The sequence below is a fragment of the Lissotriton vulgaris genome, chromosome 8 (genome assembly GCF_964263255.1).
Source record: "Lissotriton vulgaris chromosome 8, aLisVul1.2, whole genome shotgun sequence".
NCBI lineage: Eukaryota > Metazoa > Chordata > Amphibia > Caudata > Salamandridae > Lissotriton > Lissotriton vulgaris.
The window spans coordinates 139,160,027-139,177,659 of record NC_141696.1 but is presented as its reverse complement, the minus strand read 5'-3'; the positions used below and the strand labels follow the sequence as shown (position 1 = coordinate 139,177,659).

At 47.0% G+C, this 17,633-nt stretch overlaps 1 protein-coding gene across 1 annotated transcript in view; it reads left to right on the top strand.

The window, feature by feature from the left end:
• The window catches only part of PPME1 (protein phosphatase methylesterase 1), a 171,423-nt gene that overhangs the window by 33,940 nt on the left and 119,850 nt on the right, over positions 1 to 17,633 (top strand). The window contains exons 5-6 of the mRNA XM_086933828.1: positions 7,795 to 7,846; positions 16,572 to 16,726. Coding sequence (XP_086789954.1) covers positions 7,795 to 7,846; positions 16,572 to 16,726 — 207 coding nt within the window. The remainder of the gene's footprint in view (positions 1 to 7,794; positions 7,847 to 16,571; positions 16,727 to 17,633) is intronic.

The following is a 17,633-nucleotide window of genomic DNA, read 5'->3' as shown; positions in this document are numbered from 1 at the left end:
AAGGCTTGGGGGAGATTGATGTCAGCTTTCCCCTTAAGTCCGTCCAGGACTGCGATGACCACTGTCTCCTTGAAATGGCCTGGGCGAAAACCCGCCTGATGGGAGGCTAGGAGGTGGGTCTCCTCGATATAGGTGGACAGACAAGATGTGACATGACTTTCAAGGATCTTGCCCAGATAAGGGAGAAGAGAGATAGGCCTAAAGTTAGAGAGAAGAGAGGGGTCCAGACCAGTTTTTTGAGAATAGGGAAAACTATAGCAGATTTGAAAGATGAAGGAACAGAACCCAAAGCCAAAGAAGCATTAAGAAGGGCGAGAGGAGGGGCAGGGCAGCTGGTGAAAAGAGTTTTGAGGATCCGTGCAGGAGCACAGTCCGCCGGAGAACCAGACTTGACTTTTGAAAGCAGATTAAGGAATCGGTCCATAGAAATGGGTGGGAAATGATCCAGAGAGGAGGAGGGCAAGGGGGGGGGGGGGGGTGTTAAGGGGGGGGGGCAGGAGAGACCAGATTGAAGCACCATAGGGATATTGGCCTTTATGGTAGCGATCTTATCAATAAAATAATCGTTGAGTGAAGAGCAGAGGGTCTGAGATGGAACGAGGCTAGTGCTAGTGTGATCAGAAGTAGCTAGGTTATGGACCAGGGAGAAGATTTCTCGAGATTTATTAGCAGAGAGGACAACTTTCTCGGTGAAGTATTTGGTTTTGGCCGCGAGGATTGCTCTTTTGTAGTCGTTAAGGAGAAGTCTGAGGGGAACGATACATAAGGACAACGGTGAGAGGTGTGGAAAGATTAAGAGATCGGGCCACCAAGAAGTCCACATTAGGTATGGGGGGGGTAAGCAAGAAGTTGAAATTTCAAAGTGGAGCGGATAATCATCGCCACACCACCCCCAGCCCTACTAACCGGGCGGTCTGCTCGGAGGGCGTAATAGGTGTCGGGGAGGATGGCCAGAAGATCGGGAAGAGAATCAGTGGAAAACCAGGTTTCAGTGAGAAATAAATAGTCTGGGGAATCTGTGTTCAAGAGATGAAAAAGTTCTGTCTGATGCTTGACTGCAGAACGGGTATTAAGCATATAAGCAAAAGCTGCCGACGAGATAGGTGAAGAGCGAGTGACGAGAGAGGGATCAGAAGGAGGAGAGATGGGGCTGTGGGTGGGGGAGAGTGGACAGGGAGAGCGAGGGGCAAAGATACCAAGGGAATCAAGACGAAGCAATAAAGAAGGGGAAGGAGGAGAGGCAGCAGGATGTGCAAAGAGTTGGGCTGAGGCTGCAGGCTCCTGGGCGCCGCTTCTCGCCCTGTGCCCCTGTTGTATTGTTGTATTTGTTTTATTTTGTAATTTTGCCTTTTGTATTGCCTGTTTCCCTGTTTTAAAGTTGCCCTTCGTCTTCCCTCCCCGCTTCCCGCCACCGCCGCTAACCCCGCCCCTTTTTTCCTTCTGTACCCTCCCTGCTCCCGCCTCCCAGCTGCTCCGTCCCCCCTCGCACTTCGCCATATATGGCGACCGTGCGAACGCGCAGCGGTCAGGCTGTTTGTGCGCCAAAGGTAAGCCCGTCTGCGCCCGTCCGCGCCTGGACCGCGCCCAGCGCCTGGACCCCTGGCCCTCGAGGACCCCCGCCCACCCGCCTGACGTACACCGCCGCCCCCCTCATCGCGCTCAACACCGGCCGAATCCCAGGATGCTACCGAGCCACCCCACGACGCTCCCACGGACCCTTCAGCTGCCTCGCCTGCAAGTTCACCTGCATCCGGACCTGCCCGGCACCAGCGCCTGCCAAGCCGAACACCAGCAGCAACCACCTCAAGTGCATCCTGCTCAACACCCGCTCCGTCCACAGACACGCCATCGAACTCTGGAACCTCCTCGACACCACAGCCCCTGACGTTGCCTTCCTCACGGAGACCTGGATGAACGCCTCTTCAGCTCCCGAGATCGCCATCGCCATCCCAGAGGGCTACAAGATCACCCGGAGGGACCGCACCGCCAACCAGATGGGAGGAGGCATCGCCATCATCCACAGGAACACCATCCGCATCACGACCAGCACCGACGACACCCTAACCACCGCCGAACACCTGCACTTCCAGATCCATACCGACCCGAAGACCACCCTCAGAGGCACCCTGATCTACCGACCCCCGGGACCACGCACACAATTCAGCGAGGACATCGCCGACTTCGTCAGCCCGCATGCCCTCCCCTCCGCTGACTACATCCTCCTGGGGGACCTCAACTTCCACCTGGAGAACAACAACGACCGCAACACCAGCACCCTGCTCGACAACCTCGCCAACCTTGGACTCAAGCAACTGGTGAGCACCCCCACCCACCTCGCCGGACACACACTCAACGCCGTCTTCTCATCCAGCAAAGACATCGCCTTCAGCCACGCCACAGAACTCCACTGGACGGACCACAGCTGTGTCCACTTCACCTTCGAAAGAACGACGATCCACCACCACCATCAACAGGTTGCCCGTAGAAGCTGGAACAAGATCACAGCCGACCAGCTCGCCGCCTCCCTGAGCCAGCACCCTCCTGCCAGCTCAGCAAACCCCAGCCAGGCCGCCGACAACCTCGCGAAGTGGATCAGCAACTGCGCGGACAAACTCGCCCCTCTGAGGACCCCGCCCAGCAGACCCGGCAGCAAGAAAGCCCCATGGTTCACCGACGAACTCAAGAGCTCCAAGAAGAACTGCCGAGCCCTCGAAAGTTTGGAGAAGAGAACCAACACCGGACAACATGACCACCCTCAAGCTCGCCACCCGGAAGTACCACCAACTGATCCTCACCGCCAAGAAAACTGCATTCAAGGACCGGCTGGACAACAACGCGCACAACTGCAAGGAACTCTTCAACATCGTGAAAGAGCTCTCCAACCCCAACGCAGGAAACCACAACATCACCCCATCGCAAGACCTCTGCAACTCCCTCGCCTCCTACTTCCACAACAAGATCGCTGACATTCACAACAGCTTCAGCATTCAACCGACGCACGCCATGACCGCAGCAACGCCGCCCACCACCACCCTCCGCGCCTGGACTCCGATCAGCACCGAAGACACCGTCCGCATGATGAACTCCGTCCACTCCGGATCTCCGACCGACCCCTGCCCTCACCACGTCTTCAACAAGGCCGACGCTGTCATCGCACCCCACCTGCGGGACATTATCAACACCTCCTTCGACACCGCCACCTTCCCGGAGAGCTGGAAGCACGCCGAACTCAGCGCTCTACTCAAGAAACCCACAGCGGACCCCACCGAACTCAAGAATTACCGCCCCATCTCGCTCCTCCCGTTTCCAGCCAAAGTCATCGAGAAGACAGTCAACAAACAGCTGGCCGCCTTCCTCGAGACGAACGGATCCCTCGACCCCTCTCAGTCTGGTTTCCGAGCCAACCATAGCACCGAGACCGCCCTCATCGCTGCCACAGACGACATCCGAGCCCTGATGGACAACGGAGATACAGCGGCCCTCATCCTCCTAGACCTCTCCGCGGCATTCAACACTGTCTGCCACCGCACCCTAGTGCAGCGCCTCAGCAACGCCGGAATCCAGGAGAAGGCACTGGAATGGATCATCTCCTTCCTCGACGGAAGAACACAGAGAGTCCGCCTACCACCGTTCAAGTCAGAGGCCACCGAAGTCATCTGCGGCGTCCCTCAAGGATCCTCGCTGAGCCCCACCCTCTTCAACGTCTACATGAGCCCCCTTGCGGCCATCGCACGCCAACACAACGTCAACATAATCTCCTACGCCAACGACACCCAGCTGATCCTCTCCCTGACCAACGACCCCGCCGCCGCCAGAGCCAATCTGCACGAAGGGATGAAAGATGTAGCCGAGTGGATGACGACCAGCCGCCTGAAACTGAACTCGGACAAGACGGAGGTCCTCATCCTGGGCTCCTCGCCCTCCGCCTGGGACGACTCCTGGTGGCCCCCCGCCCTGGGCACCGCACCCAAACCGACGGACCACGCACGCAACCTGGGCTTCATCCTGGACTCCTCCCTCTCCATGACCAGGCAAGTCAACACCCTCTCCTCGTCGTGCTTCAACATCCTACGCATGCTACGGAAGATCTTCTGGTGGATCCCCACCGAGACCAGGAAGACCGTCACCCAGGCCCTCGTCACCAGCCGACTGGACTACGGCAACGCCCTCTACGCCGGTACCACCGCCAAGCTCCAGAAGAGACTCCAGCGGATCCAGAACGCCTCAGCCAGACTCATCCTCGACATCCCACGAAACAGCCACATCTCCGGACATCTGAGAGACCTGCACTGGCTCCCCGTCAACAAAAGAATCACCTTCCGTCTCCTCACCCACGCACACAAAGCCCTACACGATCAAGGCCCGAGCTACCTCAACAACCGAATCAACTTCTACGCTCCCAAACGCCACCTCCGATCAGCCAACCACGCCCTCGCCGCCGCCCCCGCATCCGAAGAGCGACAACAGGAGGAAGGTCCTTCTCCTACCTGGCCGCCAAGACCTGGAACTCCCTCCCTCCTGACCCAAGACCACCTCTCCTTCAGGAAGAAGCTCAAGACCTGGCTGATCGAGCAGTAACAGCACCCCCCCCCCCCCCCCAAGCGCCTTGAGACCCTACGGGTAAGTAGTGCGCTCTATAAATGTCTTTGATTGATTGATTGAGGAGTAAACCAGAGAATGGGCAGAGTCTGTGGCCACTGGTCCCGGCCCGTCGCGGACGGGCATGCCTTCGGCGAGCCCGTCTGCTGCACGTACGTGGGAAGCACATGTTTTTATGGAGGTGTTCAGGACGTGGCCTCGTACAGGTGGGCGTGGCCTGAGGTGAGGCTCGGTGATGGCGGCAAGTGGGGAGAGCCTGTCCCGCGGCAGCGTTCACCTCGGCTGCGCGGGGGTCAGGGAAGCAAACAAAAGCCCCAAGAACAAGGTAGGAATGGACAGCAGTTAAAAGCAAACACTTTATCACAATTTTAAAAAAGCGGTTATAGCAGTTGTGTAAGGCTAAATGAGATGAGTTAATAAAACACCCAAGATAATGTACTGCATGGCTAAATGCTTAAAAGTTTCCTAAAGGCGAGACCATTGCATTGCAAATGCTTGTTGTTTTTCACTGCCGGTTGGTCCAAATATGGGGGAGGTAGCTGGATGATGATGAACCCCTGCTACCATGATAGCTAAGTAAGAGTCTTTCTCTTGCTGGAAGCCTTCTTCACCTCGCTTGATCATCAGGTTCTTTCTTCCACCTGACTTCCCTCCTCAGATTGAGTGATGTTGGGTGGTATGGGCGAATCACTCTCTAGACCAAGTTATTTTTCTACAGCAAGAGTTTCCTCATTTAAAGCCCCAACTGCTGAGGTGAGAAATAAAATTCTACAAGAACCTCCCCTCCCACAAACCTGTGGCTGAGTGTCCTAAACAATGTTTGTGGGCATGGAATGAAGCAGAAAAGGCATTGTGGAGTGCTTGTTATTACTCACTTGCATTAAGCCTGAACCCAGTGAAAAGTCACGTTTCTAGATTCCCCACACATCGAAGACTCCTGTACACATATCCGGCTGCTTTCTCCACTGATCTGTTACTGAATGGCGAAAAACCTATCTCTCCCTGGCTTTAATTACTACATCAACTGTGTGGGGAGGTCTTTCTGGGGGGGTCTTAAAGTGGGGTCTGCAACCCATTATCTCAACATTGGAAGCATTGCTCTTACAGATGGGTTAATTGTTCAGGCAGTTGTCAGAATGGTTGTTCTCAGATATGCTTTGCAAGATTCACCTTCTGCTTTATTAAACGTCTTGTAATCTTACCGAATGGTTTATTAGGTGAGGTTCTTTATTATAACAAATATAGTGCCAAATCTGCTATTACATCAATGTGACCTAGCGCAATACTCGGTGCTGAAGGAAATAGTCCTAAGGCTGTCTTATCCTACTCATACTCATTGGTCTTTATTTGCCTTTCATCACCAAAGGTAACAATTTTGAAGTAATAAAACATGGCTGAAATTATCAGCACTTCTGCGACTACAGTAAACTGACCCCATTTAAGGACTTTCCTGCCAATCTAATGACCATATGGCTTTTTGATACTGGGTGATACAAAGCTACATTAGTGGTGCTCACCTATGGTGAACCTGGGTCTTGGAATCCAAATCACCAGTCCTCAATCAGATAAATAAGTGAATAGGCCATGGGTAGATTAAGAAATATGCTGGTATATTAATCAAGGTCTGCTAAATCAGCAGGAAAACTGTTCAAGTCTTTTAATCAGATGTCCTGGAATATAGAACATTGAAGTTGGTGCAGACATAGCCGGGGAAATTCGATCATGGTTTCAGTTATGATTTCAAGAATAATAATAATAAACTAACGTGTACATGAAACATAATGCTGAGCCCATTTGAGAGACACTTAAGATTCCAATAGAACAAGGTAATGATTTCCAATATAGAGTTTGGTTTTTAAGATAAAGCCTGTTTGTCAGAAAGGGCCTACCGCTAAGGAATTTGAAGGTTGTACTACAAAATTACTTCCTTGTTTGAAGACACTCTGAGCAGCTGGGGCAAGTGGAGCAATTTCGGAGGATCATAGCACCTTTGACCGGTGACAGGGGGTTTAGTGGTAATTATATGTTTCTTTCCGACTATAATCACAATTGTGAACTAGTCTCATTTCTATGAGAACCTTTTGCTGTTTTGACCACTCTATCATAATAGTCCTGCTGGGCCAGTGTCTTATTTAGAACACTGTTCTTACTAAATTACACAACACCAATAGCATAATCTTGAGAAAGCTAACCCTTTAATTGCTGTTAAGTCCTGTGGTTATTCCCAAATTGGATCCTGTTATATGAACTTTGCTCAGTAACTGAAGAAGTGTGGGTTCCACTAAACAATCCTGAGATTCGTTTTGCAGTTTATAGCATATGTTTGAAAGCTGCAACTTCATATTTCTTCTATCTTGTTTTCAGTGCAAGGACTTCCAGCCTCCCCTTCTTTCCTCTTAATTTTGAATGTGTTGCATTGCTTAGTGTGGGGCTTATTTTCTTGACATTTTAAAATTTCTGGAGATTCAACAAGATTGAGTGTTAATGATGTATTTACATTAAATCTGTAACTTGCTTTAAGTTGAGAAATCAGCGTGTGTTATATTTAAACTCCAGCTGAAATTTCAGGCATCTTCTTGAAACCTCCCATGTGGTTGTAGAGGCATCTGCCTTTGTGACTCAAGCTGACTGCAGATTTGGTAAATGTTTTGGAAGAGCAGACAAGTGAAGAGTAAGCAAGACCACGTGGCTTTAGTGTGTTAAATACTCATTTTTGGCCACTCCATGTGAAATGCAGGTGATTGGTTTGAATCCCCATATAGCCCACTCAGCAATTCATATTTCTAAGAAATGAAATATTAGATTGGGTGATAGTAACACCCGCTATTTGAACCGCTTACTCACAGCTTAAGTTGGAGATATTTAATTGTTTGTTGTTGAGGCCAAACAGTTGCCCTGTGATATTTGAATGGTTTTATGGAAAGTATGATCCTAGACTTGGAAACACCCTGAGGATAGAAATGTACTGCTTATGCTTTGATTTTCACAGACCGAGTATTAAGTGAACGGGTACCCAAGCAGAAAAGTTAGCAGGAACATATTGCATCTCAGTATTTTCTTCTTGCTTGGATTGTTTGTAAGATTGTCATAATCCATACCATAATCATTTTGGGGCTGGATCGTAATAGACAAGTATATATGTACTCCGAGTATTATTATGATTTCTTCAATAGTGTGCTTGTTTTTCTATCGCAGGTGAAACAAAGGTGCGGGATCCCAGCGACCTGTCTGCAGAGACCATGTCCAAGTATGCGTCCTCCTGCCGTGCCCTGAAATTGTTGATCTTTGTACTGCGAAGCACTTTACTAGCCCAGGGTACACTAGTCGAAAAGCTGCAAAGCCAAGTGTTTTTAGTGCAGCTGAGATACTTTAGCCACTAAACCTCAAGCCGGCGGAGCAGCTCTGTGAGAAACAGCCAAGGGGCCTTGACAGGTTCTCTGTCGCCGTAGCACTTTCAAGTTTTTCTTTTATCATGGCTATCCTTTTTATATATTGCTGATATGATCACTTCTCCTTGCATTTGCATTTAACATTGATGCTCTTGTCTGCTCTGGTTCCAATTTAGTAGAAGAAATGTGCATTAATTTAAGTCTTAACTTTCATTTATCTTGACTGTGCATGTGGACTAACCATTTCATAACACTCTCCTTTTCAGTGATGTACATGTGAGGGTGGTAGAAATTAATTCCTACTTCTGACAATGGAAATTAACTTTTTGTAAAAGAGAACTGCTTGAGAGGTCTATCACTGAACTCATTGTGACACTTTTTGATTTGTTAGTGCCATTTTAATCCTGGTTTCATAGTCTGTGGGACATGTTGGATCTGCTTACTGTATCAGACGTGTTACCTGCATGTGTTAACATCAGGAGGTCCTGAATATATGAACTAATTGCCACATGACTTACAAGTCGGGTAACATAACGTTTCTTGATCCACTAGTTCTCTGCTCAATCTTGTTTCCCTGAAGGAGTAAAATTGTTTAGGTTACAGACCTATTAATTTGCTAAAATTACTGCTTTAAGCCTCATCATTTCACAGCAGGCAACTGAGTGAGACCATGTGGCCAGGAGTTCATATCCGGGTGGTTCACTCCACGTTCTATTCTTCCAAGGTTGATAAAACAAGTAGCATTATATTGAGCGACCATAAACATGATTTATCTATCTGTACCAGTGCCAAGAGAAGCCTCTGGGTGAATGTGCTAGCTATAAATACATTGTGCTGTTTTTCGTTTACTTTATGTTCATCATGTGAATCAGTATGAGGCGTGGAATCAGTCTGCTATATGAGGGTTCTTTGAACGTGACAGACAGCACACCAACTCTTTTGCCCCTTTTAAGTTGCAAGAAGGATAAATGACAAATTCAGCCCTAGCCCAGTCAGCCTTTCAGAGTATATCATGACATGTGACTGACTATGACCAGCACTAACATGTGACTGACTATGCCCAGCACTACTATTCTTTCAGTGACATGACTGAATCTGTTCCAGCTTTTCTAAAGCAAATCTTTCGTGTGACTAACCTCTCTGTGGCCATTTCCATTAGATCTTGGCATGTGACCAATTATTCCTCATTCTGTCCTACTGCCAGTGGAAATGCTCACATGCCATAGGCTCTGAACCAATCCCGCTTGCCTTTCTGAGACGACCCAGGTGTTATGGGGTACCTGCAACCAAGATTGATGTTTTATCCAATGACTCTATCCCTTCTGGAAACTGTAGTTCCGCTTTTCTCCTGTATAAATTGTGGCTCCTGTTATGGCTGGTGGTGGTATAGATTCCAATGCCTTGAATAGTGCTGTGTCCGTACCTTGCTCTGACTGTTTCAAAGGATGCTGAATGAGTTTTTCTTGCTCACTGGAGGGGAGGACAGTTGTTGTACTTACTCCCTAACACCTCTGAGCAGTATTGATGTTTTGCTATATGTGATTGCTACTGTTGCCATATGTGCCACGGTTTGAGGCAAGGAAGCCTTTTCTGTGGTTCTTTGGACAGGAGGCCTAAGAAAGGAACTCCTATTTCCTTTTCTTATTCTCATTGTCATCTTCACCTTTCTGTATGATGGCAATGTCCGTCCCGGTTTGAATCCTTTCTAAAGAAGTCAGCCCTGGGAAAGGATGTGTCACAGCTCTGAAGTTTGTCCGCATATTCATCCACCCTCGCTACAACCGTTCATTGTCACAGACCTTTTTTCTTTCTTTTTCTTCAGCTTCCAGTTCTAGACCTACATTCTAAATCCTCTGTACTAGATTCTGCTCTACTTAGTCCTGGGTGGTTCAACATTTTCCACTTCTCTGCATTGTCAGCTTTTCTTTTATTTTACCAGACCGATGCAGTACAAGCCTGGTGCTACTGCACCACCTGAAACTTGTGAAGCTCCTCATCCAAATGATACCAACATTTCGGGAAAAAATTTAATCTATTCTGTACCAGGAGAGCAGTTGCGCCATAAATCAAGGGCCAGGCTTAATTTCCACATTTTAATTGCACTGGTTGTGCAAGAGTCTTGCTGCATAGTCTCGGCCTCGTCTGTCTTTTTTCACTTTATCTCACCTGTAGCTTGAGATCTCTTGTTTTCTCCAGAGCAGCCTCATCTCACGTTTACGTTGCTGAGGACCACTTCTGGATCTCATGCTTGGTAGAAGCTTTTCCAATCAATGACATTTATGTGGCAGGTTTGGTATTGCAATTTGTATCTTCTCAACCACACTCCCTTGTTTTTAGGGGACATTTGAAAGGTTAGTTGACTTTTTACTGATGAATGACCGTGCCTCTTTCCAGCATTCATTCTTCCACTCTCCTAAACTCTTTCTCCCAACAGACCTGTATCCGTAAACTGGTGTTAGTTGATGGACATTTAAAAGCTCTGAAAATGTTGGGACTGGTTCCCCTAGTACATAATCAGCTGGTCTGTTAGTCACGCAGTGCAGTGGTGGGAAATTCCCCACTCCTCCATTCCTTCCTCTGTCCTGAAGCTGATGGTTTTCAGTCTACAAGTGAATTATTTCTCTCGAGCCTGGGTGAGAATTTCCCAGCCTCTGCTGTTTTTAGGTGCCAGTTTTCTTTTTCTCACAGATCTAGAGTCTTTCATCCTAACACTTTGTGTATATTTGGAGAATAACTCTTGACCTACTGAGTGATGATTTTGTGGTCTCCCGTTGATAAGGTCTATCTACTTCCAAAATATCGAAGCAATGGTTTACAGCTTCATAGTAAATGAACTATTGCTTCACACTTGTTATACTTAGCTGTGCTACACTGGCTAGTTCCTGATGCTATGTACCTGGTCATCTTAGTCTGTCTTAATGGAACCTGTAGATTATTCAGGCATTCTGGAACCATTCTACTATACATCATTGCAGTAGGGAATAGTCCACAGATTGCCACTGGGAGTTGAAAGAGAAACTAAAACAACTCGGGCACAGGTTAGACAGTGCTTTTCCTTTCTACACCTAGCCTGTTCAGGTATTCGGGTTCAGTCATGTACATCAAAGCTAACGGATTGCCCTCTATGGGAAATGAGAAATTTGAAGATAGAATCACTATTTGTCTGTGGTTAGAAAGAAATGTAATGTCTCATCACTTTACACCCTCCTGTTTGAAGGTTCTTTCTTGTTTGAGATTTCCAAATGGATGAACATGTTTTGCATTGTCTGGTCTGATTTGTGGAATCCTTCCACCAAAAAGCATACCTTTAAAACTCACGCTCACAACCCTTGGTTAAGAGAAGTGTCAATCCCTCCCATGCGGCCACTATATCACAACACTTTGACTCCGCATCTTGCCTTAGGATGTCATGATAAGGGTGAAACACCCTGACCCAACCAAAACTTGTGACAAAAAATTAAAATAAGCCAGACCACTTAGAAGTGGCATGTCTCTAACCAGTAAGCAATTAGCTAAGAAGAACAAACCTGGAAGGTTTTAAGGGAGGAGTGAAATAAATACCTCGAGTGTAAATAAACACAGATGATGTTAGGGACTCTATTACAGACCCACACCAGGGTGTTTTAGTCCTCACCAAATTGTAGCATCAAGTACGGAAACAAGGTACTTTGAGCATGCTCCCTGATTAGATAGAAGAGGCTCCACAAACTATCTAATAGCACTAGACAGCAAATGATCTTGGCCTTTGACAGCTTAGGAGTAAACATTTTAATAAAAAAAACGTGTACAACATTCTACAAACAACTAGACTACCTACCCAAATACCACAGGATTTGTTTCAAATGAAATGCTGAGGTGACACGGAATTTATTAGGACAAATTTGATTTTTTCTTTGTTTAGAGAGTATCCACAGAAACCACTGTGTAGCAGGGATAGCTTCCTTTTTTTTTTTTTTTTTTTTTATATTTTTATTTACTTCATAGAAAAAAGACAATAGTGTACATCAAATTTTTGAGCATTTTCGTACCAGACAAGAGCAAGGCTCAGCGCATGAAATCAGACACCAACTTTACAGTGAGCAGGATTACATCAATTATGCAACGTTTTGAGTGGTTCGTCAACCCTGGAAGCCACTGGGGGCTCGCAGATGTGTCCCCTATACTCATTCCAGCTGGACCAAATGTCAACCCATTTCTTTTCCTGAAGCATGCACCAATCCATGTCTTTTCTCCATGGCTCAAGCTTTTGGGGGCATCCCAGCCCCCCAGAGTCTCGCTACATTACGCTTTGTAATTACAAATCCCAGCGTGGCCCATGTTCTACCCCGTGTAGACAGATCGGTGGGTTCCCATATATTCAGCAGGCAACGTTTAGCCTCCACTTGCAATTTCATCCCCCATACCTCATGCATGCATTGGTGTATTCCTCGCCAGTATCGCTTTATGAGAGGGCATTCCCACAAAATATGGACAAACGACCCGCCTCCCCGCATCCCCTCCAACAAAGCCCGTCTGAGCCACGGCCCATAAGTCGCAGCCTTGTGCCTGAAATGTACACTCAATGAAGTATTTTAAGGCCAATATAGCCACTTCCCTAGGAAATGCCAACGCTCCATTACATTCCTCTTCGTCAATTTCCAACCCGTCCGCCTCCCATTTCCCTTTAAGAGTGTGCAGCAGCTCAGGAGAGTTATTAACAATCTTATACGTAAGGGAGATGGCGTGATCGGGATGTGACCGTCTAGCAATCTGTCTTCCAGGGGGGAGGACGCTGGAGGAAGGGTCCCAGGGAGAATGTTGGATTGAAGGGAGTGGCGAACCTGCACATAACGATAAAATTCCCTAGGGGCAAGCTCGTAAGTCTGCTGGAGGTGTTCGAATGATACAACCCCTTTGGAACCCCACAGGTCTCGGACGTGAGAGATCCCTATCAGGTCCCAGCTAATGAACCCTTTCGTGCGGTGCAGGCCGCCCAAACGCTCCGAGACCCGTAATGGAGTGGACATAGTAATGGTATCTGCCCAACCCAGCTTCTTCTGCACCACGTGCCAGAGTTGCACAGAGTGTTTGGTGGGCCTGGTGAGTGGGAACCTACCCGGTTTAGAGTAAAGCGCTCTTTCATAGTTCACCCCCCCCCCCCCGGCAGTAGCCAACAGTCCATTCCATACCCGGGTTCATCTCCAGCACAGTATGTGCCTTGGTTGATGGCGGAGAGGTGTGCTGCCCAGTTGTACTTGCGGATATCAGGTAATGCAATACCCCCATCAAACCAGCCAAGCGTCAGCTTTTCAAGGGATATGCGGGGCGCTCCTGGCCATACCAGCTCAGGGAGTAAGGCTTCAAGTGTAGCAAAGTAGGACTGCGGCACCAGATCCGGATGATTCTGTAATGCATACAAGAATCTGGGCAGGGCCATCATCTTAAACAGCGAAGCCCTGCCTAAAAGGGACAATGGGAGCTTGCGCCATTCGGCCGAGTCCCTCCGGAACCACCGGGATAGCTTCCCTTGCTTCCACTCTGAAAATGAGGAGTTAATCTGCTTATGCCACTGTTTTGTGTGTGACCAATTTGAATAGAATGTCATGTGTATTAATGTTTCCCTCTTAGATCTTAGTAGGGGTTCAATAGCCTGTAACCACAGTGGAGGGGAAAGCAACACCCTGTGTCTTGTCCCTTGTAGTAAGTAACTATCCAAGAATAACCCGATAACCTGTATATACATAATCTGGTGGAAGGGTGTTTTTTATTGCTAGGACAACGTGTGAAAAATCCTTTCCTAGGGAGAAGCTATCCAGCACAGCATTTCTTAAACAAATCTTTCACTTTTAAGTGTACTCATACACATGTGACTATCATGTTCGAACTTTACTACTTGCGGTCTCGACATCTTTAATGGCAGCACCTCTCCAGGTCTCCAAAATAATTAATTATCTCCAGATAATACATTCCTTACTTCCTAATACAGTGATAAATTCCTGCACTATTTTTTCTGGCAGCCACCATGTATATTTCTTCTCACTCTTTCCAAAATACTATCTGCTAGACATGGCATCTTTTGGCGTGTTTCCTTTTTGCCCTCTGACTTTCTGTTCTGGACTTTGTTTTTGCTGATTTAGTATCTCTGCATACTTTTTTTTACTGCTATTCAATGCTAAAGTGCAAGTGCTCCTATTGTAAATTATGTTATGATTGGATTTCCATGACTGGTATATTTGAGTTACTAATAAGTCCCTATGTGTGCCCAGGGCCTGTAAATCAAATGCTACTCGTGGGCCTGAGGCACTGGTTGTGCAACGCACACAAGTAGCCTTTCAAAGGTGTCTCAGACCTGCCACTGCAATGTCTGTGCACAGTTTTTACTGCCATGTCGACCTGGCAAGTGCAGCCACTGTCCAGGTCCTAACCTTCCCTTTTCTTACATGTAAGGCACCCCTCCGGTTGGCCCAAGGTACCCTCATGGACAGGGTGCAGTGTATGTGAAAGGTAGGATATGTACTGGCGTGTTTTACATGTCCTGACAGTCAACCCTGGTCTTGCCAATGCTGCCACCATGCCGCTGCCTGCACCGGGACCTGTAGGCACCGTAATCCGCACACCTCGCTTCTCACCACCGCCCTGGTCTCACTGCCGCCGTTGCACATTGACATTAGCGCCAATACCTGCACCGTGGTTTGGGAATCGCTTGTAAGTTGCACAACGCACTGCCCTGTCCCACACCAGTCTTGGCCCACCGACACCAGCATCATCTACACCAGATAATCAACTGCAACCTGTTGGTCCTGCACACTGCATTGCTCCCTTCTCAGATGGCAACCATGGGTTTACCGACGACTGTACTTAAGCAACGATGACAACGCTTCTTGTTCCATGGCCTGCCTGCACCGCAACCAGCACCACCCCACTGCCCTGGTCTCACCGATGCTGCTGGATGACCGTCACCTCTCCACTGCCTGCACCACAATTTCAGGGCAATGCACACCGCACCTCTCCACTTCACACCGCAGCCTCAGCACCTGCCAGTGCTCCTGACTTCAACCTAATAGAGTTCGACCTGTAGCACATGTGACTTCAAGGGTCTGATGGCTCCTTCACTGACCTCCTGCACTGATGCCTGCCTATGGGTCTTCTGAGCTCATTGTGATGTCCCAGATGCCCTGCAATTCTAAAGGTACTGTTTGCGGGCCTCCCCGCACCTTAGCTGGTCCGCGATGCCACAGCCGACCTGAGTCATAGATTTATATGTTCACGGCGCCATGATATCCCCGGACGGAGTTATCGACTTCATGGAACTATATTTAAAGTCTATTTTTGCATTGTTCGTGTATTGGTTAGTGTATATTGTATGTTTATTGTTTTGGTCTTGTTTTACTCAGATAACTATTGTCTATTTTTCTAAAAGTGTTGTGGTGTCTTTTTGTAGTGTTTTCACTGTATGTTGTGTGGAAATGCTTTACACACTGCCTCTGAGATGAGCCTGACTGCTCATGCCAAGCTACCAAGGGGGCGAGCAGGGTTTATTTCAGAAGTGTAAATCCCCTCACCCTGACGAGAAAGAGGGGTCCCTACTTTTTACAGGATAACAACCTTCCAACTAGAGACCCCCATTTCAAACACCATCCTCTTCTAAATGTCCTCCGGAAATCTTCTAGGTACTCTACCCTAAATCATTGCAACTAAGCTGTCATGGCTGTTTTTCATCCGAACATTTCCCATGGTTAAGATAACTGCAGTCTCCTTGGTTTTTGTATGTCCACATTCACCTGTGTAGCAAAACTCTTGCAACTTATTTAACACCCTTGCTCTGCATCCAAATGTACTTGCCATTCCGTCGTTAGTAAAAGTTTATCACTCCTAGTTAGAATATCCGCATAATTGAGAACTGTCTGAAATAACTCAACCTCTATGTGTAAGGCAGGATAGTCCTTTTAAACCGCAGAATATTTTTGCCGCCGTTTTGGTGAGCACCGAAGAAGAGAACCTAATTGCATTCTCCCTGTAAATACCAGAACCCTATTTTAAATGAAGACACGTTCTTTTGGAGGCTGGGCAGTGATGCAGGTTGACTTCTTGGAGCTCCAAATCAGTCAGTAGATTCGTTAGGCGCTTTGTGTCACCTGTGAGGGTATCCAGGTGTTGGAACTCTTGGTTTTAACATTACAGAATCCTGGAATTCCAGTTGGGTACAGTCCAGGGGAAATTACAGTATCCCCTACCTGCCAGTACAAACCCTCTTTTAGCATCAAAAAAGATGGCAGGATTTTAGCAGCTTTAAAGATTGCCACTTTTGCTCCCACTAAATAATCCACTCCTAGTTGGAAAGAATATTTAATGGTGGATAGACTGCATTTTTGATGTACCAGTTAGCGGAGGAAATTTATTATTCTTTCTGTTTTTTTTATCTTGGATGAACGTGACAACTGGTAAAAGATGGCTGTTTATGTGATTGTTTCTGCGTACCGTTCAGAAAAAGAACGATTTGTCCTTCCACAGTCTCATACACCATGTCAGTATGCACAATAGTCCTGTTTGTTTTATAGAGCCTATTTTGCCTCTAATATTGAAGGTTTATTTTCCTTTTGCTAGGGATATTCAAAATGTTGTGGAAGCACTTTACGGCGATATTGCTCCCCCAATTATGCTGATTGGTCACAGCATGGGTGGGGCAATTGCTGTCCACACGGCGGCAGCTAACCTACTATCAAGTTTGCTGGGACTCTGCATGATTGATGTAGTAGAAGGTATGGTATGATATCGGTCTTTGAAAAACCGGTGTTCTTTTAATCATTCTAGCGTACCTTTTATAAATGCTAAATTGGGTTAATGATTTTAAAGACGGTGTGTTTGCGCGTGTGTAGGGGGGTATTGTAAATGCATTCTGTATTTTTGCCCTTTTTTCCCTTCATGAAAATGTGTGTTTAATATGGGTCTTTTTACATTGGAAGATTGCCTGCTGTAAGGAAGGGGGATCTCCCCAACATAGTTGAAAAGGCAACACATAATCGCCTGTAAATGCATTCCCATGTGTCCCTGTCTTCGCCCCTTCTCTGTTATATCCCAATACCCTTGTCGCTCTTTTCCCCATCCCCATGCAATTTCCTTCTCCATTGTCCCACCCTTTTCCCATTTTTCACTTCTTGTGTGTATCCTACTAAACTTCACTGCTGCATCTCTGTCCAATCTCTGTGTCACTTTTCACCACCCCTTGTTGTAAATACTTTTTATTGCTGTTCTCCTCCGCTCATCCTAAAAAAGGAATAACATTGTCCCAGACTGATTTTATTTTTGTTTTGAAGAGTGGCATCTAGTGAATCGTACCACTGTAGGATTTACAACCCAATCAACGTCATCACAAAGGGATATTATGGAACCCCTATTGTTGGTGATTGTTATTAATGTAAGGTTGGGTAAGAGGAAACGTTTTTCCTTTTTGCTGAATGATCCCATTAATTTCAAGCTTTCTTTCCTTTATTTTAATAAGTGATAATCCTTACTATTCCAGATATCTTGGGAATTGTCAGAACTTTGTTCCTTATTTTTCCTTTCTATATCTGTTCTAGTTATGTTAATTGTTTTCCTTATCTAAACTAGCTAATAGTCATTTGACCATTGATCCAGACTACAATTTAAGCAGATTTTAATTGTTCA